The 27,527-nt window shown below is 50.0% G+C and overlaps 1 protein-coding gene across 1 annotated transcript in view; it reads left to right on the forward strand.

Moving 5' to 3' along the window:
• The window catches only part of LOC144124645 (glycerol kinase 5), a 166,778-nt gene that overhangs the window by 94,918 nt on the left and 44,333 nt on the right, over positions 1–27,527 (forward strand). The window contains exons 6-9 of the mRNA XM_077657451.1: positions 7,619–7,708; positions 11,658–11,699; positions 12,325–12,462; positions 12,522–12,595. Coding sequence (XP_077513577.1) covers positions 7,619–7,708; positions 11,658–11,699; positions 12,325–12,462; positions 12,522–12,595 — 344 coding nt within the window. The remainder of the gene's footprint in view (positions 1–7,618; positions 7,709–11,657; positions 11,700–12,324; positions 12,463–12,521; positions 12,596–27,527) is intronic.

Genomic DNA, 27,527 nt, shown 5'->3' on the forward strand with positions numbered 1-27,527 from the left:
CAGTCTAAAGAGTGGCAGCATGCCGAGCATTTTGGAACATCACATTTTTTAGATTTACCTTAAATTTGTTGAGAGTTCAGCGATGCTTTCTTTGTGAAGTTAGAACTGATGATGAAGTGTCATTTTGTGTTAAAATTCACATTCATAAAGGGGCTTCACCATGGGCCACAGAGTTAGAAGGAATCACATGTAACTCTACAGGCAACTTTAGGCCACTATAACATTGCTAAGCTACTGCACATTTGTGCAAAGTATTCTCGTTAAATCAGGATTTCGTGTAAAATCGTTGTTTGAGCTAGAAGTTTCACGTGAAATGTGAGCATTATGAAATTGTTATGCTAAGTTCTTAAGGTGAATACACACTAGTTAAAATTAATGGCTATAAAGTAATGGCAAAGTAACGTGCGGTACTTTTTTCGGTAACGGTAACGCGTTACCTTTTTTTTGTAGGCAACGTAGGTCGCTAACGCCTTCCTTTTTTATAGCGTAACGATTAACGTATTTAGTTACTTCGGTAACGCCTACCACACTGCCCCCACCCTTCACAAGGCCTGCACCCACTAGAAGCCCTCGCAGCACCGGAGTGAAAAAGTGACGGCGGAAACGAATTCAGAGATGCGGTGAGAAGGCCAGCTGCCCTCCAGAAGCCACACACCCATTCTGTATTCCCCACTTCCTCCTCATCTTCGCTACCGCTTGGCACTCGGCCATGACTGCGGATCTGAAAATAGCACATTGTCAATTTTCCCGGAGGAGTGTTTTTTTTTAAACGCGACACATGCACCGCGAAGTTGTTTCTTCTGCCTCTGTCGGAGCCCGCCTGAATAGACAAAGGGCACACACGCCACGTATTGTCCCCTAAGCGTGCGGTGATGATGTAGGGCCCTTCGAATTTCGCGGCCAGCTTTCTGCCCGCTCTCTGAAGGTGCTGACGCACCCACACCTCATCACCAACTTGTTGCAAGAAGCTGGCCGGCGTCGACGGTCGAAGTTACGCTTGTGTGCCTCTTGCGCGCTGCACGTTCTCTTCGTGGCTGCTGACCTGATCTTCTGGCAGGCTTCCCGTCGTCCAACAGGGGTTCCAGTATTGAATGGAGTTGCAAGTTGGACGCTGGTGTCTGTTGAGGCTGCTGGCTGTACACTACCTCATAAGGCATGGTGCCGGTCGAGCTTTGTAGGGAAGTGTTCACAGCGTAGGCTGCTGGTGGGAGGTGCTGGTCCGAGTCCGCCTCATCATGTTTGCTATTTTTGTAGCACGGAGTAAATCGGGACTGCCCTGTTTGGTTAGTCCTCTCCGTGAGGCCTTTTGCCTGCGGATGGTACGCTGGTGCAAAACGATGCTCAACTTCCACCCAGCGTAAATAGGCGCAAAGCTCACTGCTGCGGAAGGTGGTCGATCGATCCGAGATTAGTTTTCGGGGCAGGCCGTGTCCCCACTCGAACCGATCTTGCAAAAACTCTACGACGTACTTCACGGCAAAATTGGGCACAGCAGCAACATGTACGTATTTACAAAGATAATCAACAGGTAGTAATATGTACCGGTTGCCCGCAGCTCTTGTTGGTAATGGGCCAATGTGATCGGTCCCTACACTGTGAAAAATAGTTTATCGAATGGGAGTGGGCGCAAGAAGCCCAGGCTGGCATCCCGGAAGACGCTTGTGCTGCTGGCAGACTTGGCAGCTGGCAACAAACGCCCGGACGCTGTTGCCCATCTTGGGTCACTAGAAGCGCACCTGCGCCTTGTGAAATGTGGCTCGCTGACCAATGTGCTCTCCTGTGGGTGCGTCATAAATGGCGTGGAGAACCTGTCCGTGCAGAAAAGCTGGTAGCACGAGCAGATAATAATCACTCTTACGGTTTCTGCGCCAGTGGCGACGGTACAACGTAGCATCTCGCAAAATAAGCTTTGAGTTGCTCCCGGTGCCCTCAAGGGACGCAACAATGCGGCCAAATCTCTGTCCTCGTTCCGAGCTTCGTCACGCCCTGCTGGTTAAAGAAGATCCACCCTTCGCTGGAACGGGCTCGGGAGAAATTGTCATCACCGGGATTGCGTGACAAGACATCGGCAGTATGGTTAAGAGCACCGGCCCGGTGCCGCACATCATGTATGTATTTTTGTAGCCTTGTTACCCAACGGGCGAACTTGTGCTTAAGATGCTGCTTGGTGAACACCCAGGCTATTGCAGAATTATCCGTGACGATGCTGAATTTTTGCCTTAAAAGGTAGCGGCGAAACTTATCAGCGCTTCATACCGCTGCGAGGCACTGCAGCTCGTTGGAGTGGTAGTGGCTGTCGTCAGCTGACAATTTTCGGCTAGCGTAGGAAACGATGTGCTCAGCCCCCTCTAGGTCACGCTGCAGCGGAACCGCCCCAAGACCGACCCGGCTGGCATCGGTGTGCACTTTCGTGTGCCATGCTAGTGAAAGTGGCTTAGCACCGATCATCGAGTCAGCTTGTATTTGAGCGTCTGGAAAGCTCTTTGATGCCTCTCACCCCATATAAAATTCTCACCCTGCTTGAACAAATTGGTGAGGGGAGCCGCTGTGTAAGCAAAATTGGGAAAAGTTTCCTAGATAGTAAGCCATGCCAATGAACGTCTGCAGCCGCTTCGTATTGGCGGATATGGGATAGTTTGTGACGGCCGTTATTCGTTCAGGAATTGGGTGAGTGCCATCTGCAGAATTCTTATAACCCAAATGCAAAATCTCAGGTGGACCAAACTGTCAATTCTCACGGTTCATCCGGAAGCCAGCTGCGTAGAGGTTTGTCGTCACTTTGTTGACAACTAAAATGTCATCCAAGTAGACCACGCAAGGCATGATCTGCGAGAGGTCTAAGCACTGTGTTCATTGCGCGCTGGAAAGTGCTGGGAGCAGTGCGCAGTCGGAAAGGCATGCGATTAATTTCATACAGCCCTGAGGGAGTACGGAAAGCAGTCTTGTGTTTATCGTCCTCTGCGACGTGTATCTGCCAATACCCAGAGCGCAGGTCTAGAGACGAATACAATCTGGCGTGCTGGACTGTGTCAATTCCGTCGTGGATACAAGGAAGCGTTTAGGAGACAGGTATGGTATGCTTATTGAGCTCTCGTTAGGCTACACAGAATCTCAAAGTGCTATTTTTTTCCATGTAAGAACAACGGGTGCGGCCCAAGGGCTAGACCATGACCTTATAATGCCAGAGGCCAGCATGTCGCGTACCTGTGCAGCTATGACAGGGCGCTTGTGCTCTGCGCAGCTCCGCAGCGGCACGCTTATGGGTGAGTTATTGTCGATCGGTATGCGGTGGACAAGCACATCAGTTCCTGGAAGCTGGGCACTACTCTCCGCGAAATTGGCACCGTGCCGGCGGAGCAAGGCGGGCAAGGGTCCAGGGTCGACAGGCTCACCTGTGGGCAGGTCGATAGCGGGAAGAGCGGGACGGTAAGGCACGGGCGTAGCTGCACGTCTGAGCCGCAGATGGTGAGAGACACCCAAGAGTAGGTCAGCGGGCAAGTCCGCAAACGCCGGGACGGCTGTAAGGACCTTGCTGCCTGCCTCTGTTCGAACGTTAAGATCCACGGCGCCCACAGGAAGAGCGCTGCCTGCCAAGCCGTGCAGTGGTGCCGAGGTCCAAGGGTGGAGAGGGACCGGCGCGTGGCGCTGAAGCAACGCTGAGCGTTCAGCACCGGTGTCGACGAGAGCGCCCAACCCTCCAACGCCCTCCACGTGCACCGTCTGGAAAGAAAGATGATTCTTCTGGAAGTGGACACTCTGCCGGGAAACTTGGGGACAGTCTTTATAAATGTGGCCCGGTCGGCCGCACGAAAAGCACCCTGGGCGCTGCAGGGAAGCCACGGCAGACGACCCGGCTGCAACAAAACCCATTGGCGAGTGGTGGTGCCGTGCAAGTCAGCAGCTTGGTGAACGAAGGTGCGCAAGCTGTCGCTCTCCAGGGTGGCCAAGATCGACGCATGAGTGGCATCGTGCAGTCCATCGACTATGTACTGCCTAGCGGCGGCCGTGGGCCACAACAAGTTCCAAGCCTGAAGAAGACGGAGCTTCGCATAAATGTAGCAGCTGACGTCCGCATCAGGAGCTTGGCGCCGCGACCGCATTCGCATGTACTTCGCATTATGCGCGCTAGGAAGTGGGGTGAAAGCGGCCACGAGGGCAGCTGTCCAAGCCGACCAGGTGGAGCAGTGCCGACCTTCATATCGGTGCCAAGCCGGAGCGGCTCCGCGGAGATGGTCTTCCGCCATGGCCAGAACGGTCTCGGAAGACCAGAGAGAGCGCCGGGCAGCCATTTCGATGGCCTCAACCCACTGCATTGGACCCTTCGGAAAGCCCCCGTGTTCCGGCAGTGTCGATGGAAGGGTACAGCTCGGTGCGGCGAGTCGTATATAGTGGTGACGGAGGTCGTGAGGTCTAGCAGCTGCTGGTAGATGGCGGACATGAATTCGGGGAGGAGGGCAGACTATGCCAAGGACGGTTGAGCCTGTACCGAAGCCTCCGAAGAGGTCTGGTCCGGTTCCACCGAGGATGCATGGTCGTCGTCTGCGGAAGAAATAAAGGCGTCTAGCTAGCCGGCAGTGGAACTTCCCGGCCGCTGCGAAAGAACCAATTGAGGGGAAAGCGCCGTCGGGTCGGGGTCGCCGTTTGTCGACTGTGCCATTGTAAAGGACTCAAGTTGAGACGCGTTCGTTCGTTCGAACGCCTATTTCTATTCGGTGTGAGTATATATATATATATATATATATATATATATATATATATATATATATATATATATATATATATATATATATATATATATGTGTGTGTGTGTGTGTGTGTGTGTGTGTGTGTGTGTGTGTGTGTGTGTGTGTGTGTGTGTGTGTGTGTGTGTGTGTGTGTATGCAACGTTGAGAAACGCTTCATTTAGCCATAGATTCATTTTGTGTCGACGTTTCGGACAGAGCCTGTCGTTTCTCAAGACTGCAGTTGCAGTAATCTTCCTCTTTTTAATGAGTTGGCATTGGCACACATGTACGACATATCATGAACAAAAGAAACAAACGGATGCTGGAAAGAAGATGGGCACAAAGGAAAGAACACTAGAAAAGAGAGAGAAAAAAATAAAAATAAAACGAAAAACGCGCTGTTCCCGCCGCCCACCCCGCAGACGCGGGAAGCCGGCCCGGGAAAAGAAAAGAAGAAAAACGAGGAGCGGGAGGAGATAATAGCCACGCCTCAAGGCAACAGAGCGGCGGCGAGTAAGGTGCACAGAAACGGAGGGTGGCGGGATCGTCCAACTGATTAAAATTAGAGATGCGTGCACTCGCGTGTCCCGGCCAGAAAGAGTAAACAAGTAAACAGAATAAAATGCAGACAGAACAGGAGACTTCCGTCATCTGGAACCTCTTCGGCAGCCAGAAGCAAGGCCGAATCAGCGGCGCCGTGAGCTTAACTAGACACACGTGCACTGTGCATGAAAACGCCCAGACACAGAAAAGAAAAATGTGGCCAAACATCCGAGTTCGGGCAAGTGTCGTGTGGGGGGTAAATGACAATGGCGGGAGCATTTACGCGGGTAAGGTGCACAGAAACAGACGTTGGCGGGAATCGTCCAACAGATAAAAATAGAGATGCGTGCACTCGCGTGCCTCGGTCATAAAGGGTAAACAAATAAACAGAATCAAATGCAGACAGGGCAGGAGACTTCCGTCATCTGCAACCTCTTCGGCACCCAAAGTCAAGGCCGAATCAGCGGCGCCGTGAGCTTAACTAGACACACGTGCACTGTGCATGGAAACACCCAGACACACACAAAAGAAAAAGAAAAAGGTGGCAAAACATCCGAGTTCGCGCAAGTGTCGTGTGGGGGGTAGACGTCAATGGCGGGAGCATTTAAGCGAGGGTTCTTCAATTGCACCCCGCATGGCAAGGCAGTTGAACTGGGAAGTAGAGGTGGGATGGGGTGGGGACGAAGAAATTTGTGTGAGCTTGAAAAGATACCGCTGGCGATAAACGACCGAGGTATATCAAGCTGGCACTCGTAAGGTCAGCACTGGCCCTGCAAGGGGCGGATGGAGGACAATACACCTGGACTTTCATTAATGCCGTGAAGGAAGGAAAACGTTTATTGAGCTCTAGAGAGTAGGTGAGCAATTTGGCGGAGCCAGATGGTGTCTTCCGTCTTCTTAGCAATGGTCGTCTGCCCCTAGTCCAGGGCTCCGCTGGATGCCGCTGCCAGCTGTGCTGTCCGGATCAGCCCATGTTGGACGTCCTGACGGTCGCTGGAGAGCATTCCTTCCCATTGCTCCGCACTCGGGTTTGGTATTTTTGGTGTTACCTCTATTTTCTGGCAAGCCCACGTTATGTGATAGAGCGTGGGTGTTTTATGGCACCATGGGCATTTGTCTGTGTATTGTGTGGGTTGTATTTTGTTGAGTGTATTTACATTCGGATATGAGCCCGTCTGTAGCAGCCTCCAGGCGACGGCGTCTTCCCTGGAGAGAGATTTATGTGGTGGGGGGACCGTTTTCTACAGCCCTTGTAGTGGTTTAAGATTGCCGAGTAATCTGTAGGGACAGGTTCGGCTTCCTCGAGGTCGCTTGTGGGGGGAGCTCAGTAAAAAGTGTACCCTCGAGCTACCCTGTCGACCGCTTGGTTGCCTTCCACTCCCGCGTGTCCCGGCGTCCATACTATCGTATGTTTTATTGGTTCTTCTTTTGTGCTTTGTTTGGGTTGGTCCCCAGAGCGGAGTATGCGGAGCGCTCTGTGACCTATCTGCCTAACATGAAGTTTCGGCATGCCGTTTGAGAGTCGGTTGGTATTGTTAAGGATCGCTCAGTCCAGTAGCCCTCCGATGCCGCTAGAGCGACGGCCACTTCAGCCTCGACTACCGTGCGGTCCCGTAGCGACGCGCCGTGAGGAATTGTTCCAAATTTGTGAATACAGTACGACTCGCGTTGCTCTCTTTCCCGGGTGTTGTGGAACCCACCCTGTACGACTCTTAATTGCATCAAATGGGTGGTTTTTCTCATTAATGTGTTTTGACAAGGGAGGCTTGGTAGAGATAAGATATGCGCGCGGTGGTTATTAAAGCGAATTCGTAGAGGTTGACGGTCTATCCAATGTACTGCATACTGCACACACTGCATTCTAGGAGGTATATTACGTTGCAGGAATTACAATCAAAGTTGCCATTAATTTTCCACTTAAAGCCTGAAGCTGTGCTTACTGCACAGCTTGATGTTTCTATGTGTTTGCACACCTGGAATCTACTTTTTCCACAGGGCCGGCACCCCCATACCGGCTGGTTATTTGTTTTTGAGTGTATTAGAATGTCTTGAATGTTTTTCGGTCGTCTGCAGACTGCGTGAAGGGGAGCAGTGAAAATTTGGTGAGGCGCTCGCTTTGTTCGAGAATGTTGAAATCTTTTCTGAGGATTTTGTTTACGTTAGGCGGGTTACTGGTGAAGATAAGTATGAGATTTGTTCTTTGATCTGTTTCCTCGCTGTATCGACGTCCCTCCAATATTTGCTCTCGGTTGAGTTTAGATGCCCTTAAATGTTATCGAGCAGTGCCACTAAACGTGTTGCTGATTTCACATAGTTATCTGTCCTGTTGTGACTTCGTTGCGCGTGCGCAGATGATGCGGATGGGTGCCCGTTTCCTGTACTACCTGACCCGCAAGGACCGCTACCTGGCTGCCAGCGTGCTGCGTTTCGAGTCTGGCCTGGTGAGCGGTTTCCGCACCCTGACGAATGTGCTGGCATCCAGCCGGCTTACGCAGGGAGCCGACGTTTTGCGACCGCCCCGCTCAACGCGACAGGACTTATTATCTGGCCGCTCTAGATTCGCTCCGTGTGGGCCGGCCTTGACGCCTGTGCACTTACTGCTCTGTTCGACTCGGGGCTCTAGTTCACTGGCGTGCGCTTCTTGCATTGCCTGTGCAACATTACAGTAGTCGATCACGTCGAAGGGAATGTGATTGTGGCGATTTACCACATGCTCTGGAAATTCAAAACCAAGTTTTCAGTGTAGTTTGCTGCACGTCATACAGACAGTAAAATGGCCAGGTTTAGGTAGCAGAGCAGTTTTCGATGGCTTCCGGATAGACCTGGCATAGACGACGTCTAACAGAAACGGCAACATTTTTTTCTCTGAAACGAAAATTTAACAGCATCTTGGGTGTGCATATTGTAACAGACTAGAAGACGACGAACTGTGCAGTCGCGCCAGGCCGTGCACCATTAAATCATCCTGTAACCATCTGTCATCTCGTCTCAGTCAGCGGCTTGCCTTCACGTAACAGTATTAAGGAAGCCAACTCTCGTTGAGATCTAGGAAAACATAGGGGAGCGATTTCTATAAATGTGTGGTGTTAATTATTAGGAAATTATTAAAATTAATCACCATGTGGCTGAAAATGAAAAGAAAGTAGGTGTGTTTCGAACCCACGTACGACCTCGGAATTTCGCGTCCGGTGAGCTGTGCACTGAGCTGCGGCGACCGCTGTCCGATCTTCTGCTTTGGGAGGTATTTGTGCTGCGTGTAACCTAAACTTGAGAGTGTCCACTAGCATCACGTTCGTTCATAGCGGCGGACGTTGTACGTCCTGTATTACCGCGTGGAAAGTGATCGAACGATGAGGGCTGGAGCTGTGCGAGAATGCTCTTATGCTACCTACGGACAGCCAGAATCGAGGCTCTCATTGAGCTGTTAAGCAGACAAGGGTATTGTATAAAATGAAGGGCTCATTGTGACATACGTGTTAAGGAGCGAAGAGTCATCGAAACCATAGAAAGCATTGGGGAATGATTTTTTTTACTGAACAAATTATTTTCAGGTTATCATAGGGTCGATGAAATAAATGGACTATTGGCGGCTTGCATATTCTTTCTAGCTGACGTGCGCATAGCTATTACTCAGTCCTTAGGAGCGGTGCGACAAATCCACGAAGTGTGGTGGGCGCTAGAATTTATGGAGGCAATAAAAGAAGAAAGAAAAAGCCTGGTTGTTTGGCAGGTACTGAACTCAGGAGAGCATTTAAAAATTTATATAAAGGAGCGCTAAAGCATGGGTATGGCCGTCGTAATCCTAAAAAAAGCATCATGTAAAAATTATGTGGCATGCATAAACAGCTGAACCACATAAAAAAGTCTGAACATGGTTGTAAATATACCGGCAGCTGCTCCACGTTCGCAGATCCTTTTTTTATGAACTGTGGTTCGCAAGCAAATATACGGGAACAGGCATACATATTAAGGGAACATTTCGCTGCAGTTTCTGGTTCTTCACAATGCACGCACTCATTTTAGAAATAAAAGAAATAGCCGGAAAACTTGAACTTCAGACAAGTGGCAGCACTAATGAAGCGTACAATAGCTTAATTACTCTCCAAGACTTCAATAGAGTACTGATTGCGGGTAACTAAACTCTCCAGGGCCGGACGAAACACACTATGAAATGTTGATCCACCTTTCTGTGCCTGCTGCAGAAGCACTTTTGCAATTTTTGAGCAGAATAGATAGTACGAAAACTGCTTGTTGCTTGGAAAAACGCTATTATACCATTTCTTAAACCCCGACAGCCACCAGTTCCTCATAGCAGCTATAGACCGATAGTCATTGCCAGTTATCTCCCCTAATATTTTGAAAGTGTTCTGAATATCAGATTAACTTTTGTCTTTGAATCGTATAAACTTCTCAACATGTATCAGTGTAGCTTTAAAAAGTATGCTCAAAAACCGAACACCTAGTTCGCCTTGAAAATACTGTCTGGCAAGCGTTTGCTCATAGACAGCACCGTCTTGCTGTTTTCTTCGATATTGAGAAGGTCACACGGCCTGGAGTTTCGGGATTCTCATCGACTCAGCAGATCTGGGCGTCCGTGGTAGGATGGTGAACTGCCTGAACGACTTCCTTTAGAACCGTTCATTTCGTATACGTCTAGGTTCAACCCTCTCGAAGAACTTAGTTCTAGAGAACGGGGTACTTCAAGGATGTATTTGGGGCACAACACTTTTTGTCGTAAAACGAATTCCATAGCCAAACTAATCCCAGAAATAATGATGTACCAGTCTGTGTTGACGATATCCGGTAACCCGCACATCCTCCGACGTATGAGCATGCGAAGCTGAAGTACAGTTGGCAATAACTATACCAGAGGCAAACAGAAATAGAGTCCACCTTTCCCCACAGAGAATGCTTGCCCTTCTGTTGTTGCTGAAACGAGGCTTACAGACTGACCCCACCGAGCACCAAAATGAAATTACAAGTTAAAAATGAAGGCAAATTTCTTGACGTACGTTGTGACAAAAAATATTGCTACCTCACATAAACACGTTAAAGAAGAAAAGTTCCCGATCCCTGAGCATTCTCAAAGTCTTCGCACGAAAAAAAAATGCAGAAGACACTTCACCTCAGCCGTAAGGGTATGACGCAATAGCCTAATGGGGGAATTCCCATATATGCATAAGGTTATTCTCTGCATTCATAGATCCCTTCGAGTCCTCATATCCCTCCTGACGCAGTGGCGCAGCGGTTAAGCGATGCGTCATTGCCCTGCGGTGGGTGGTGCTGCCAGCGGTGGGCCTTGTGTGGCCCAGGTTGCTCTTCCCGAGCTACCATTCTTTATTTTGACTGCCGCTTGCCACGGTAAGCAAGGTTACGTGACCTAGGTGGTTCACCTGTCTCCTAGGTTGCTATGTGGGGATCACCTGCCAGAGTCATGCCCGTGATTTTTCGCTCACAACGCTGACAACGACGACGTCGGATTTTCTGCGTAAGGGGGTCTTTATAGCTATCGCATTAACACGGGGGGTGTGATAAGAGGTGCCTTTTACACGCACATCGCTTCATAGTACGGTCCACCTTAAATTATGGGTGCGTAGTGTACGGCTCAGCAATACCACCATGCCTAAATCGACTAGATCCAGTTAAAATCTAGGTCCCAGTCTATCAACGGGCGTGCACAGAACATTCCCCGTAAATAGCCTCTACATAGAAAGAAACGACCCATCCCTCGCAGACAGGAGAAAACGCTTACATGTGCATACGCCACTGCAAGTTAGTTCCCTACCAAAATATCTGTTACCCTGTGGTCACTAAGTGCACATCCCATCCAGTACTCTGCGTTCAACAACAAACCCCAAGCAGTCAGAAGATTCCTCCTCTGGTTTGGAGAAAAATTCCAAGACACTGGACGCACTTCGCGATGTTGCCCGTAGACTGCACCCACTGCCACCTTGGTACACCTTTTCTACTGTATGCGACTTGACGTCAACACACATTTACAAGATGCAAACCCCACAGGAATGCGTACTGCAAGAGTTTTTTTGCAATAAATGAAAAATGTGAGCAATACACAGGTTTTCACGCAGCTGGTTCTGAAACAGCACTCTACACTGGGAGCGGCTCTGATCGGAGCTGCAGGCTGCCAGCTGAACATGGTACCGGGACTAGGTCAGGCATCTCTTGCATTCTTCATGGCCTTCAAAGATGGCTTGCGTAAAGTGCTATCTGCTCCTAGAATTTAGCGATCAAGCTTTTTTTTTCTCTTGAAGATGGATGGGTGGTCTCGGGTCGCGAGTGGAGGCCCTACCTGCCTTCAGAAACCCGCCAGTGATGCGCATCGGCGGTCGACCCTTCATTAACCCCGTGTCGTCGCTTTCCTCCGCTGCGCAGGTGGTGATGAGGCTCCTGTGGGCGCTCCAGAACGTACCCGGGGTGAGCGGACGCTTCCTTTTCGAGGCAGCGGTGTGCGCGCATTAGATCACGCACACCGCTGCTTATTGAGAGTTTCCTGAGTGAGGTCGCGTTTCTCTCCTTTCTGGCCTGCATCTCGAGCAGCGCTTCCCCTCTGAAAAGGCAGGCGAGGCTCCAGAATGCAGTTCTCGCTCGCACCTTCTCCTGTCAATCTGTTAAATGATGAAAAAGAAGCTGCGTGGCGTGCCCTCAGGATTTATTGGCCTACCAGTCAGTCTGCAATATTGGCTAATCGGAGCAGCAGGCAATTAACACAAGGAAAGAACTGTTCTCAACTTATATTTATTCCATCACTGGTTTGGGTGTAGACGCATGCAGTTTACCTGCAAAATCGGCCGTTGACGACGAGACTTGTATTTTCTTTTGTGGCCTTTTCTAGCTCAACAAAGCTTCGTTTTCGTTGAGAGCGGCCTCTTTGCTGTTGGAATGGCGTAGCCTATCGATACGGGCGAACTTCAGTTTGCACTCACTGACTCCTTAAGGGGCTTCTTTCTCGGTGTTCCAATTTATGTTCCACGCGTGCAACTGACGCGCTAGCAGTGGACGTTGAGTAAGCGGATGTGCGCATTTCATCCGGTCGTTGCAGCTCCTGGAGGGCGCCCGCGAGGGCCGCGTCCTCATGGGCACCGTGGACAGCTTCCTTCTGTGGCGGTTGACTGGGGGCCGCGTGCACGCTACCGACCCGTCCTGCGCGTGCATCACGGGACTGTACGACCCCTTCACGGTGGGAGCGACAAGGGCCTTCGCTGTAAAGTCTCTCACTACGGGTGCGTGCTTTTACAGATGGAGTGGTCCACCCTCATTACAGACCTGCTGGGCATCCCCATAGCCATGCTGCCCAAGGTAGTCGACACCAGGTATGTCCCTCCTCTAGTCAACTCTTTCATCGGCCACAATTCAGCTGCGCGCTTTAGAGCAACGCGAGCAGGCGCTTGAACCCTTCCCGGGGGGGTATTTTTGTGCTTATCCCGAGGGAACAACTCCTTTACGGTTGGTCTGTCATTAAATAAGAATTTTCGCTTCATCGATCACTTTCGGTCGTTTGAGATGGGTTCTTGTGCACCTCCGATGCGCTTGTAGGGAGCGTTTCAATCTCTTTTAAGGAAGTTTCAGTGCCTCTCTCATTGACACATCAGATTACTAAGGAGAACAGTATTCGATTTCTCCACTTTTGGCTTTAAGTCAGATCACGTGTATTGGCTTTTATGAGCGGAGGTGCAGGGAGCAGGTCATGCCTTGCAGCTCTGCATATTTTAAACTTGTTAAAAGGAGTCCTTCTTGTTTCGCAAATCCTCTTTGTAAAACATGCTTGCACTCCACTGAGAGCCTTCTCAAGCGAGCGTCGCGTCTCGACCAGGCAGTGTTTCCGAAACAAGTTTTTGTTGCCGTTGCTGAGAACCTTCACCACAAACGCAAACAGGAAGCGCGCCTGAGCGATGAAGACAGAGCCGCACAGGAAACGGGATACAAACTTCACAAAACAAGAAATAGGAGGTCGCTGCATTACCTCACATTCATAAGCTGTTGCATAATGCCAAGAAAGCAGCCGTGGTGGCTCAGTGGTTATGGAGATCGGCCGCATACCCGAAAGACGCGGGTTCGATCCCTGCCGCAGCGATCTAATTTCGATAGAGGCGAAATTTGCGACTCCCGCGTACTGTGCGATGTCAGTGCACGTTGAAGAACCCTAGGTGGTCGCAATTTCCGGAGCACTTCACTACGGCGTCCCTCATAGCCTGAGTCGCTATGGGACGTGAAACCCCATAAACCGCAAACCATGCAACCACATAGTGCCAAGATTGGCTAGCTTGCTGATGTAAGCTTCGTGTTCGCAGCCCCTAAGAAGTTTTCCGCCCATTGCGGACTAATTTGTCCTGTTGTGAAGGAAAGAGGAAAGTGCACTACTAATCACGAGAAGTATGCGGCCTGCTGCGAGAGTGCCTTTAATGGGGTACAGTGGTTGTGCAGAGGGCAATACATTGGTAATATTGGCAGCTGGACCAATGGTCAGCCAGGAGAGCACATTAAATATGTGCACAGGCAAACAGGTAGGAACTTCGTGGTGCACCGTAGGAGGTGAGCGTGCGCACTGGATTAAGAAGGACCCTACATTTTTACAGGCACAGCAAAACCATCGCCAGTACAATAGTAAAGGCGGCTGAGATTGTACGCACTGTTTCCAACCGCGTAAGCGGGACTTGCGTTTTGTTATCGCTCCAAGAAATGGTATTTCTGACGCCAGTGGCTCACTCACGAGCCGGCGTCTTACCTACAACTGCTTTTGTGTTATGTTAGGGGGGGGGGGGGAGTGGGGGGGGTAATGGCTGTGTATTTGTCCCCATCAGTAAAATTCCGCGCTTTTTCGTCTCTTTATTCTCTTCCGTCGTCCCTTGTGTGTTTCGCTACAGTCTGCCTTCATAATGCAATGCCAACATTCCCAAACCTCTTCCAGCCTCCGCGGTGGCTCAGTGGTTATGGCACTCGGCTGCTGACCGGAAAAACGCGTGTGCGATCCCGGCCGTGGCGACCGAATTTTGATTGAGCCGAAATTATAGAGGCCTGTTTACTGTGTGATGTCAGTGCACGTTAAAGAACCCCGGGTGGTCGGAACTTCCGAAGCCCTTCACTACGGCGTCTCTCATAGGGCCTCTTCGATTTACCGCGCTCGGGCAGCCCGCTGGCTGCCAGGAAGTTCGCCCCTGACAGGAAAGCGCATTATGGTCACATGGGCTGGCGGCCACTGGAATCAGTTGCCGCTATTCACGGCGGCAAGCATACACGGATCACGGAGGGAAGATGATCTCCGTAGGTTCTCGTTCTGTTGCGTCTCCTTGTTACCCACGTGTTCGACAGAAATAGGCTACTTGAGAACAAAAACAACGACCTGAAGTTATTGAGGGCTGCCGCAGACTGCAGAAGAAACGGCTGGTCGCGCTCGATGCCGTACACATCAGCGACGACAACGCCAGTGTGTGCCTTCGGTGCACAGTGAGCTGTGTAAGCTTCGAGAAATCCTGAAAAGCATTTGATGAGCAATCGCAATCTAACATCTTTCAGTTGACACCACATCGGACGAAAAAACTGCCTGTGTGTTGCTCATCAAACGACACGCCGTACTCTCGGTCTGTCGCGTGCCTGTTTACTACGCGGTAAGTATGACTGGTATGACCGCAGACGATCGACCCTGCATGGTGATTGACTCTGCTGTGGCCGTTGCAATTTCTACGTTCGTGAACTTCTGATTCCTGTAATCTGAAAACAATCGGGAGGCGTTCCGTTCAACTGTATACTCTGTCTGCCACCGGCTTTTGATACCGGCTAGGAATGCACACAGAATCACGACAGAAGCGATCAGCTCATTGAACGGCATTCTAGAGCAAGCGGGTGCGCTGTACAAATTTAGCTGCGTATCTTATCTGTAATGCTACAGCTTTACCACAGAGGACTGGCACCCGAATGAAAGGCGCTAAAATCCAGCCTTGCGTGTCGGCGCTTCACGTAATGCGTGTGCATATATATGATGATCCGCGCTGGGAAATTCTCTCTTTATCTCTTTAATGAGCCAAACGCGAGGAGATGCATGTGTACGGTTCTTCTCAGATATTTTAAGCATTTGTAGCAGAAGGCCTGAGCAACAAGCTGTAAGACAGTTGGTGACGACAGGTTGAGCACTTGCCTAGATCGGCTTCCTAAGTGACAGCTGTGTGGCCACATATATGTCCGCAGAGTTGCCTTGAGCAGTGTGCTCCTGAGGGCTTTTTGAAACAAGCGCCTGCATCCCGCAAAACATCGCATGAAGAACCGCGGTCCTTCTGGTCCATATGAAAATGGCCGCTCGCGCTTCCCGCTACCATACCACATCTCCGTCGTGTGCTGGATGCCCGAGCGCTGCCAGCATAAAATCGTCATGGCGAGTCTGGCTGCCCGCTGGCTGCCCGAAACCGCCCATTCAGAGAAAAACAAACGCGTTCTGGGCAGCCACCGGAAGGGTTCGGAGCAGCCCAAGAAAATCAAGCGCCTGGCCTTGCTACGCGCTCTGGTGGCCCGCACACAGCCCGCGTGCAGCCAGAGGCGGTTAGTTGAAGAGGCCCATAGCCTCATTCGCTTTGGGACGTTGAACCCCCATAAACCAAACCAAACTTCTTCCTTACCAAACCGTGGCCTGACGCCGAGAACGACGTGCAACGCGAGAGCCTCATACGTAGAAGTGGCTATATCGATCGACGGCCGTAAAGTTGCTGCTGTAGTGAGAGGAGAGTAGACTACTTGTTGATGTCGGCCCTTCCCCGCGCAGATCACGAAAGTGATACCTATGTAGTACAGCCCAGGGATCCACACCTCTAGTAGCCACCTGGTGACACTGTCAGGACGATGGGCAGCAAGAGTGATGGTAAATGGATTTACGTGCCCTCCGAGTTTCGTGGCACTCCCGGAGTAATACCCCTGTCACACGGGCACTTTCGATCCTCATTGAGTCAATGCTCATCGAGCTCGATCCTGCTTGACTCGATGCCGATTCCTCAAGAGTGCTTGAGGTTCCAAGCACAATCGAGAACACTCTCGCTCTCATGAAGCTATAAAACTAAACACAAGTTAGCAAAACCAAACCACAATTGTTGTCGTTGTAATTGATTAAAATGTAATACAGAGCATTTTTCAGGTACTATGCCTGCTTATATACAAACATTTGAAAATAATCTCTACACCACGCTCCAAGCTTCGCCGTCAGTGTAAACAAAGATGGAGTCCTCCTGCTCGTCGGCGCGGAAACTGTGGAGCGAGCGCGAGACAGCCGCTCTCATCGACTGCTGGCAGGACCGCCTAAATAATTTGCGGCGCCAGAAGAGAAACGCCGCAGTCTGTGCAGAAATCGCGGAGGCGTTGCGGGCCTTCTGGTTGCATCGCACAGCAGCAGAGGGGCGCCACAAAAACTTGGCGCAGATACGCAATGTACCGATTTGGCTACGGATTTGGCTGCCGCTGCCCCCGACTGCACAGTGTTGCCGGACATCGCCATGTTATGGCTTTCGGCGGAACATTTGGCGCCACCTAACACACATGAGGGAAACTTCTCAATGAGCATTGAAAATGCCCGTGTAGCACCGGATGTTTCGAGCGTGCTCGAAAATCTCGATGCAGATCGAGCTCAATGAGGATCGAAAGTGCCCGTGTGACAGGGGTATAAGATAGAGCGCCGACTCCGGCGCCTGAGTGCATTCGGCATGCGCGATTTGTGTAGCTACACGAATGCCGGCGCAAAGTGTTGCGCTGTGCTGTCTCCCTCCGCTCACCGACGCGGCGTTGTGCGCGCTTTCCCCCTTTCGCTATCCTCTTTGCAGAAATAGCCGCACCGGCCCGCTACCTGTCACATTGCCGCGAGACGAAATGTGGCGACCGGTCACACAGCACACGCAGAAGACGTGCCAGTCCAGCTCTATGAAGCAGACAACCGCAGCGCATGCCACCGGGCATGGTGCGCTAGCAAAATAAGGGAAGAAAGTTTCGGCACCGCAGACCCCTGACCCGCAGGAGCGTTCTAGCAGCGGCAAAATTAGTTCTACTCTATAGGCTCGGGGGCCAGGCCTGAAATGTATCTCGTTTAGCTGGACGGCGCCGTTATTTTCGCTGTACACTTAGAAAATCACCGAAAGCGACAATACTCGATTGCTCACCGTGAAGCCTGAGAAGTGTCGAATCGCCTAGGAGGATGCTTGACCACATCTTCCGGAAGCACGGGGGTAACCTTGACCCTCACTACAGAGCGTGAACGTGCGATTTCCGCACCCGACGCGCTGTAGCCAGATTTGGAAGGTTGTGCGCCAATTACCGACCAATTAGGGAGAGCTGCGCACACACTGTCGTACCACTGGCACGTTTGTCAAAAGCCTACCCTTCCGTTTGAATGGAAGCGCCGCAAGTCGAAGCCTTCATGGAACTCGAGCGCCGCTTGCAAGTAGTACCAGTCTTCGGCCACATCGACGAAGACGCTGTAACCGAAGTAGACACTGATGCAAGCAGTCTAGGCCTGGGCACAGTACTCGTTCAAAACAGGCATGGGCTCGAACGCATCTACGCTTGTGCAAGCCGCACCCTTTCAAATTCCGATGCCAACTATTCGACGACCGAGGAGTTCCTTGCGGTCATCTGGGCTACATTGAAAATTCGCTCTTACCTGTGTGAAAGCCGTTCAGGGTTGTCAGCAAACATCACGTGTAGTGCTGGCTTGCCAATGAAAGTCCCGTCGGGCCGCCTCGCTTGCGCGAGCTTGCGACTTCCAAGAGTGTGATACCACGGAGGTTAGAACACTGGACAGCATGCACTCCGACACAGACTGCTTGTCACTAGTCCCGGCGATGGATTGCCCACGCTGAAGTTGCCAGATTCTTCGTTTCTTCGTGAAATACCCTTCTGCGCAATTACTCTGCGCGAGTTAACACGGACAAGGGAATACCGTTTAGGCCAGAGCTTACGCAAGCCATTCTGTGTAGCAGTCACACAAGCCACCCAAGTACAATCGTACCATCCGACGGCTTTAGGAAGCGCTTGAACAAGATTGTCGTGAATGTGCTTGCAATGTATATGTCGACGCCGAACACAAGAACTGGGATGCCATCCTGTCCTACGTGGTATTTGCCTACAACACCGCTGACCAGGTAATTACTCCTATCAACCCCATTCCAGATCGTGTACAGCAGAAAATCTACGGTCACGCTTGACACCGTGCTGCTGAATGTCTCCGATGAAGACAAACTAGATGTCAGCGCGTATACCCACAACGGGAATAATCCTGAACCGAATACGGCACTGACGCCGGCGCTAGGAAGACGGCGCAACGTGGAATGCAAGTCTGGTGACAGTATGTCTATCCACCGACGAGGATGAGGCGAAAAACTCATGCAGCGCTGTCTCGCACCGTAAAGGATCCCTCGACAGTGTGGCGGACTACGAGGTTGTCGCTGCTGGAGCAGCAGCAGCGTCACGCCGGACAAGCCCGGAAGCTGTGCATGTTGTGCGCTTGTGGCGTTATTGTAGCGAAAGCTACATAGGCCACGAACTTGCGATTTCCCTGTGGCGGTGCTCTGAGGAGGCGCAGGGAGAGACGTTTAGCCGTTGCCTAGCAACCGGCGCAGCTGGGCGGACGCCGCGCTTCTGGCATGACGTCACACCGCGCGCCTCGCCGCCCCTACCCGTCCTTACGCGTTTAACCGCTAATGAACGTATTCAGTGGTCACTGAATAAAAAAAACTGTGACGAGGCTGGCAATCGAACCAGGGCCTTTGGAGTTTCAGGCGCAGACGCTACCACTCCGCCACGACGGCTGTTTTTTATTTATTGCATGGAAATAGTGCCGAAAAGAAAAGTCTAAGGACGCTTACGCCACAAAACACCAGGCCACCTTACCCCTGCATGACCTCTCCTTCTAAAACATCAAAAGTCTTGGAGTCACACACATGCATCCAGATAGGGGAGCCAGCTAGGCGGCTCTTGCAGGGCTGCATATACTCCCCGCGTCAAAGCGCATTGTTCGCGAGACAAAGATTTCGACGACTGTGGTGATTCGGCGTGGCGGTCCATCATGCGGCTCTTCCAGAGATAAATAGTCCCAGCAACATAAATAGATCATATAACACAACACTGTTTTTTTCCACAGGCTAAAAACGGATACTGTAGGGTGTGATGTCAATGCCCTTCTTAATTGTTCGTTGTAAAATGTCCCAGAAGAAGATAGCATCAATGCGCAGTTGTCTCTGGTGTATTGCACAGGCGACAATTCACCCTCCATGGCGCTTAAAAAAGAATGTTCTCGCGGCAGAAGAAATGCACATTCGCCTAACACGTTTTAAAACACCGGCATCAAGGAACTCCAGAAAAAGTTGCCGATACAACGGTACAGGTAACAAATACTCTGTAAGTGCCTGAGTCTTCTGCTGTCTGGAGAGGCTATACAGGTAGTCTAAACAAAAGCGCACAGTGAGGAAATTGAACGTGTCACCAACTTCTTTAAGGAATTCCCATAAAGGCTCCTCACGAGTGTGTCCCGTCGGTGCGAATAGGAAAGGCAAATGAGCACTGAGACTCCTAATAAGCACAGCTACTAAAAAAGGGTGGTTTGACGATTTGAAAACGAAAAAAACTCGAAACAAGCTGATGCACGAATAAGTGAACAAGGCGGATTCCACCAGACTCTAGAGAAAGAAATGTGTTTTCGCGACGCATGGGTTCCCATTGGGAACGCCATACGAATGTAGCAAATATTCTGTGCATCATCTGCACTTTCTTCCTCGCACAGTAGAAAACCTGCAACACACAGGTAAGTTTTGCAAATAAAAAAAAATGTTGCAGACTTCAGCCCGAGCAAGCACTCATAGTTCCCTACCCATCCAAGCCTGGGTTTTCCGCCTCATGAAGACTGTCTGTGAATCCCAGTAGGCGCCACTGTTGCGAATTTGGCGAAGAGGAACCGCTAGGTAGGAAAGGGGCCCGCAGTCCCAGCTTATGCCACCATAATGACTTGGTGTTGTACCCCAATGGCGCAACCAAAACCCTTTGGATTTATCTGGATTAAGAGCCGCACCTGACACCTCGCATAACTGTTCAGTCAAATGCAATGCCTCAAGCACACTCTTTTTCTCAGAACAAAAGAGGGCGACATCATCTGCATAGGCTAAAATCTTAATTTCACACTGCGCCAGGGAGAAACCACGGAGAGAAGTGCAGTTAATAATACTGAGGCAAAGGGGTTCAAGATATAGGGCAAACAACAAAGGCGATAAGGGACAGCCTTGGCGAACAGATAATTTCAAGGGTATAAGTTTGGTTAGCTCTTGGTTAACAGTTAGCCTCGTATGGGACTTATAGCTCAGTCTTATGTCCCTAAGCAAAACATCTCCAATATTTGCATGCTTCAAGACCGCAAACAAGAAATCGTGACGAATTTATCAAAGGCCTTGGCAAGGTCAATCTGAATTAGAGCTGTACTTGTCCGATCTCATCTGATACGGTCTCCACTACTGAACGTGCAATATGAATATGGGTCTGGATGCTGCGGCCTCTGATACCGCAGACCTGATGCGTGCCTGTTAACGGAGCGATAAACAGCTGCAGATGATTGCAAAAAACCTTTGCAAAAAGTTTTTAATCTACATTACAGAGCGAAATTGGACGATATCCCTCAACTGCTTTCAACCGATTTGAATCTCTGCTCTTTAGAATTCATATAGTATGCCCAGAATAGAAAGTTGGGGACAAAAAACCAACATCATAAGAAGCCTGGGAAACCTCCATCAAGACAGGCGCTAGGCAAGTGGAAAATGTTTTATAGAACTCGCTAGTAATGCTATCTGGCCCAGGAGATCTCTGAGCCGTCAGGTCAGAAATGGCAGATTTAATTTTGTCCAAAGTGAAAGGCCCCTCGACTACAGCACGCTGCTCATCGTCAATTCGGTGCAATGGTTCGAATAAGTGACTAATCTGATGACACATTTGTGGCCGCACAACCACCAAACAGCTCCCGATAATAGTCAAAGAAAGCCTCAATATTACCAGGACCATCGCTGTATGTGCAACCACCATACTGAATTTCCAATATTTCTTTAGCTAGAGCAGTCTGCCTTTCACCATTCAGGGCCCGACGAGATGGTTTCTCATCCAAAAATCTACGGGTCCTAGATATTATCAAGGCCTCTTCGTATATTTCGGTTTCAAATTGCTGAAGCTGTGCTTTTACGGCAGTGATATCTTCTACATAGGCACCTAGGCTAATGCTCTCTAACTCATGTAGCTCAACCAAAGTACGGCCGAGCTCTCCAAAGTGATGTCTCTTCAAAAATACGATTCTTGCTGAGGCTTCAATAGCAACGTTTTTTGTTTCTTGTTTCAATAAGTCCCATTTTTTTGCAAAACCGAGAGATCACCGCGTGACCACGTGTCCTTCAAGCAAGTAGATACAGCACGTTTGAAGATTTCATCTGAGAGTAGGCAGCTATTCAGCTTCCACAGAAGTTATCGAGGATGGAGTATGCGCCGACTGTACCTCTCTATATGAAGAGACCATGCAGTGATCACTGAAGAATATGGGCCGCACCCAGTAACCAAAAACGCTGGATAACATGTCTGCTGAAACGTAAATCTTGACAAGCCGAGCACTAGAGGAGCACTGAAAATGACTGAAATGGACGTTATGTCCCTTACCTTGCCCAACATTCACGAGGTTGTATTCGCATGCCAAATCAGTGAGTAAAGCAGCACTACGGTAATATCGCTTACCTAACACTGCTCGGCCTTCATCCCTACAAACACAATTTAAATCACCCAAAAGCATAATTTTACGATCCGTGGACAAATGGTCGACTAATGACAAGAAAAATATCTATCACTCTGCTTTACAGGGGCATAAACACAAACAATTCGCCACTGTACACCCGAAATTGCGAGGTAACAGCAGGTAAGTCACCCGTCATCATCTGTGCTAACGACACGGCTGTAATCCCCAGTGTGTTGGCCAGGACAGCTTGGTTTCCTGGATGGCGGCCACTGTCACACCCCATTTCTTTAAAAGATGCCGTAACTGATGTTGCCTTCGACGATTGCGCAAGCCCTAATGTTAAAGGCAGCGACCTGAAATGCTGTGGCGCCCGCCAGTTTTGGGGCTTTTCTTATTGAAGGCCATCCCTTGTACTGGGGCGGCCGGCCTGCAAATCGGCGGCCTGTAGGGCAGACATCGCTCTTCGTTTTCAGGTGACCCTTCCCAATGCCACCACAACAGGATCATTCTGCACATCGCCATCGGCACACACCTCATCATCTGCAGGACGCTTCAAAGGTGCGTCCATCGCCAAAGGTTGTCCATCGCCTCTTCTGAGACATCCAAGGCTTCGGCCCATGAAGCCGAGTGGACCACGTCGCTGGCAACCACACTGGCAGCCGACGGGGCACCGAACACACTAGAAGTTGACAATTCAGGCGACACACTGCTGCACTTCGGCGACGAAGGGGCATATCCGGCGGAGAAGGCATGTCGCACATTCACTGGCTCTACATACACTGGCGCCTCCACTGACTCTACAAAAGGGGTGTTCTGCTCTCGTGATCGTTTGGTGACAGGTGGCACCTGAGCAGCAAGCACAGGACTCAAAGTAGCAGACCCGGGTAGATTTGGGTCCGGTGGCTTTGGGTCTGGAGACGGAGATTCCTCCGTACTTGCAGACGGACCCTTGCCGTTATTCGGTGCAGAAGCCGTTGATCCATCTTCTGTTTGGAGATCATGAGTCAGTTCACCCGACGCTTCCACAACATCCGGCACAGCCATAATGTGCTCTCACACCACTTCATCCTCATGTGCCCAGTTGCCTTGGCGTAACCTGTCAGCATAATATATAACACAATTGTCTACTGTGTGCCGAAAGCGTCGGCATTGGGTGCATCGAGGCGTACGACACTGACGCCGTACATGGCCCACACGGTTACAACGAAGACACAGCGGAGGCCTGCCTGGGATCACAACTAAGGCTTGTACCCCAAAAACGTTGAGCGTGTGAGGAATTGTACTTGCTGACACTCCGTCCTTGATCGTGAGCGAGATTTCACGGTTCGCTGTTTCCGTGTCCTCTATTCCGGGGCACTGTGCCACTTCTCACGCTCGATAGTTTGTGCAGTTCCAAAAGGCTCCAAGGCTTCTACAATCCTCCGGTGCTCCATATAGCGCGGGAGCCAAAGAAGCTTAGGCTTCACGTTTTTGGTGTCCGTGTCAAACACGATACATTTTAGACCTTTGACGTGGAACTCTGCTTTGTCAATAAGCTTATGTTTTGAGGAACTGCTCTGGCAGATAACCATCCAAACGTGGCTCATTTGGTACTGGCCAATACACAGAATCTCACTGAGGTCCACAATCTGCGCAAGCTCGTCTCGGAAGTCGGGAAGTGTGTCCCGGCGGATGCCACATTTTCTATTAGTTATTCGTTGTAGCCTACCTAGTGCACGCTCACCTTTCTCAACGTTAGTATTGATGTGGGGCCGCCATTCCATACTGGCATAATAAATGACGCCTAGATACCTCAACGATGTCACCTCTGGTATGCTGTCCGAGCGATGGTGTAGCGATATACTATATAAAGGCATGTTGGTTTTAAAAACTAGCACGTGGCTTTTGTGCACATTTAATACCAAATTTAATGTATCCAGCGAAACATCGAGCGTATTGAGGTAATGCTGGAGAGAACGATATAGGGCATGAATGTCTGCTGCAGAAGCAAAGAAGGCTATGTAATCTGCATAAACATATACTGTAACATCAGGGTGTACTGAAATGTCGCACATCAACAGATTGAATAGAAGTGGCGAAAGTACAGAACCTTGTGGCACGCCTCTGGTCTGGGAATAGGTGTCTGAGATGAAGGAACCGTCAGAGCAAAAGAACTGCTGTCCTGTTAAAAATTCGCGGATCCATGCATTAATGTAGTATGGCGGGCGTAATAATGCCAATTTAGGGAGAAGGATCGAATATTGAACACTGTCTTACGCTTTAGCAATGTCAAGTGTCACTAATGCTGATACTTCATTCTGGCGCATAGCAAGGCAGAGCTCAATGCGCTGACTTCTGAAACATGCGCTGATAGGCGGCTGTGCACAATTCTTTCTATGAGCTTTACCAAATGGGATGTTAGAGCTATCGGCCGAATGTTATCAATATGGAAGCCTTTCTTTCCATTCCAGGAGTGCGGCAACCATGCAGTTTCCAATGATGTATTGACCAGATCTAGGAGGTCCTGAGTGAAGTCGTGCGCTAAGGTTTTCAACATACCGACCGTAACATCATCCCAACCCGGAGCTGAGGATTGCGTTAAAGAAACTGCAGTTGTTAACTTTGATTTGTTAACTACAACATAGTCTGAGCAGGGGTAGGGGGCGAACAGAGGGACTCTAGGCTGCTCGTGAAAATGTGAAGCAAGCCCTTGAGCAATTCGCTGTAACTGATCTTTCGCCTCGTGTGGAGAGAGCACCACCGAGCTGATTAACTGCATGGCTGAGGAGTTTACATTCCGTTCCATAAAACGATACAAAGTCTTCCTATTTTTTGGGGTTTGACAAATATGTGTTCAAATTTTTATTGTAGCCATCCTTTGCCTTTGCTATGGTTTGTTTAAACGAGGCCGAGAAAAATTTGTAGTTCATCCAATTTGCCGGGCTCTTATTATGCGAAAGAGTCCTTCACGCTGATTTCCTACGACGGAAATCTGTCTCACACGTGTCATTCCACCATGGGGATGGTGATTTATTGCAAATAGCACAACGCACAATGAACTGGGAGCTCTGCGTAGCCTTCAAAACTGAAGAAAACACTCCTGAGCCCTGTCGGTTCTACATGAACAAGGATCAGATGTAAGGGAGGCGCGCAGAGATGCTTTTGTAGGCTGCAAGGTTAAATAATTTTCGGGCAGAACCATGATCTCTGAGTGGGCTCACGAATATGGTGAAAGTAATTGGCAGGTGGTCACTGGATGTGGCACAGTCAATTGTGGACCATGTCCCTATACCTACTCGTCTTGCTGCCAAGGACAAATCGAGAACTGAGCTCGAGTGTTTGCGGATGAAGGTTATGGCCCGCGAATTGCAGCACCGCACATCATTTGCTGACATCCATGCCCATAACATATGTCCATGTGAATCAGTATGGGAACCCCAGACGATGTGATGTGAGTTGAAGTCCCCTGCAATGATTACCCTGCTAGAGTTTGCAAGTAATCTGTTTAGGTGATCTGTTGTGCACACTATATTGGAAAATAGACGTTTGCGACTGTTGACAGTAGCGCAGTGCGGCAAAATGAGATCTATAGCTAGAAACTCGCAATCAGAATTCATTACGTTTTTAGTTATCAATGCCCGGTGACACAATTTTGACGAAATCAGGGCCACTAACCCGCCGCCCCTACCATTTATGCGGTCCGCTCGGAAAACACGAAACTTGTTTAAAGAAAAAGACTTTACAGGGGAGAGCCAAGTTTCTTGCATGAGCACAATATCTGGGTTATGAGAAGATATAAGAAGTCAGGAAGAGAAATTTCAATAGAGCGGCAATTTCATTGGAGAACCTATGCACCCGCCATGATGCCTATTCGAGAATAGAGGATGAAACCGCTTCTTGTAGCATATCTGACTTGGAAGACACTCTAGAAGGCCCTTTTTGTCTTGACCTGGGGAACGGAGGACTTAGAAGGAGAGGTTGAAGCACGGCGCTTCTGCGTAGGACCAGCCATTTCTACATCATTAGTGCAAACAGTGTTGTGAGAAAGACTTACAGGGACGCTGCCGAGAAGCGGCACGTGAGACGGCACCTTGGGTGATGACGTGGCAACGAAACTTTGAGCACAGGCTTGCTGAGATGTTGATGCTGGTGGAACTTTTTTTTTAACGTCCCAAAGCGACTCAGGCTATGAGGGACGCCGTAGTGAAGGGCTCCGAAAATTTCGACCACCTGGGGTTCTTTTACGTGCACTGACATCGCACAGCATACGGGCATCTAGAATTTCGCCTCCATCAAAATTCGACCGCCGCGGCCGGGATCGAACCCGCGTCTTTCGGGCCGGCAGCCGAGCACCATAACCACTCAGCCACCGCGGCGGCTCCAATGCTAGTGGAACTACAGGCTGAGGTTGAGAAATAGCCTGATTTGCAACAATATCAGACAATGCCTGCGTGAAGCTGCTGAGCATGCGCTCGACCACAACTGAGAGTGCTTTTTCGACCTTTGACACTATTGAGGCAGACAAAGTGGCCTCGAGGTCAGGAGTGGAGGAACGCACAGGGCTGGCATATGAATGTTTTTTGCGGTTAAGGATTGCATAAGCGTCTGCCCGTGAGCAGCGATTCTGCTCAATTAATTACAATAAACTTTGCTTCTGTGACAGACTTTCACAAGTGGCATCATCGGCGCTGTGACTATCTGCATAGACAACAGCTTGGTTGTTCAGCGGTGCAGCTGTCGGAAGAGTGACCTTCACGACACACCCGGTATCTGGTCGCCGACTTATAGGCTCTACCACTATGTTTAAATCTCCATCAGTTGGTACATTGCAGGGGTTGAGTATTCAGCGGGTCCACGTGGTAGACAACTGGCCAAATTTCCAACTCCGAGGGGCATGTGCGACCAGCAAAATTTGTTTTGACTGACTCCGTTGCAACACGCACTCCAGCCATCTCGCGAGAGCAGCGGTATACAGAAATAATTCCTGCCTCGGCTTCCTAGAACTCCTCCAATATTTCTTGAATTGAAGATGATGGGTCCACTCTACGTACAATGCCCTTAGTGCACGCAAGCTGCTCAGGAATGAAGGCTTTAACCGGCAGAGAAGTGAAGGTATTACACCCGAGCAGATCCGCCACACACTCAATGTTTGCCGACTTACAAACAATGCCACGCCTCCTGAAAGGTTGCACTTAAGAAATGTCGATGTAGTGACTGGTTAGACTTTTTGGTTGATGGTGTATTGTTTTCGGATTCTTCATTTTGAGAATTTCTTCCCCTATCGATACGAGCGCCACGGGAATCGAATTGACACCATTTTTTAGAAATGAATTCAAATGCAAGCTTTCGGCCGGCAGGCTGGCGAACCAGTCTGCCGAGCCTCCTCCCGGGGAGATGAAAGACATGCCTACACAAAGCGCGCCGACAACCTTACATCACCCGAGACAGCAGAGCTACCCTGAACCCTGGCAAAAACCTTACGAACGTGGAACTGCCTCACCAAAAGAAACGCCCGGCACCACCAGGAAACGAAGCAGGCAGGCGAT

This window comes from Amblyomma americanum, chromosome 3, assembly GCF_052857255.1.
Source record: "Amblyomma americanum isolate KBUSLIRL-KWMA chromosome 3, ASM5285725v1, whole genome shotgun sequence".
In the NCBI taxonomy this organism is placed as follows: Eukaryota; Metazoa; Arthropoda; class Arachnida; order Ixodida; family Ixodidae; genus Amblyomma; species Amblyomma americanum.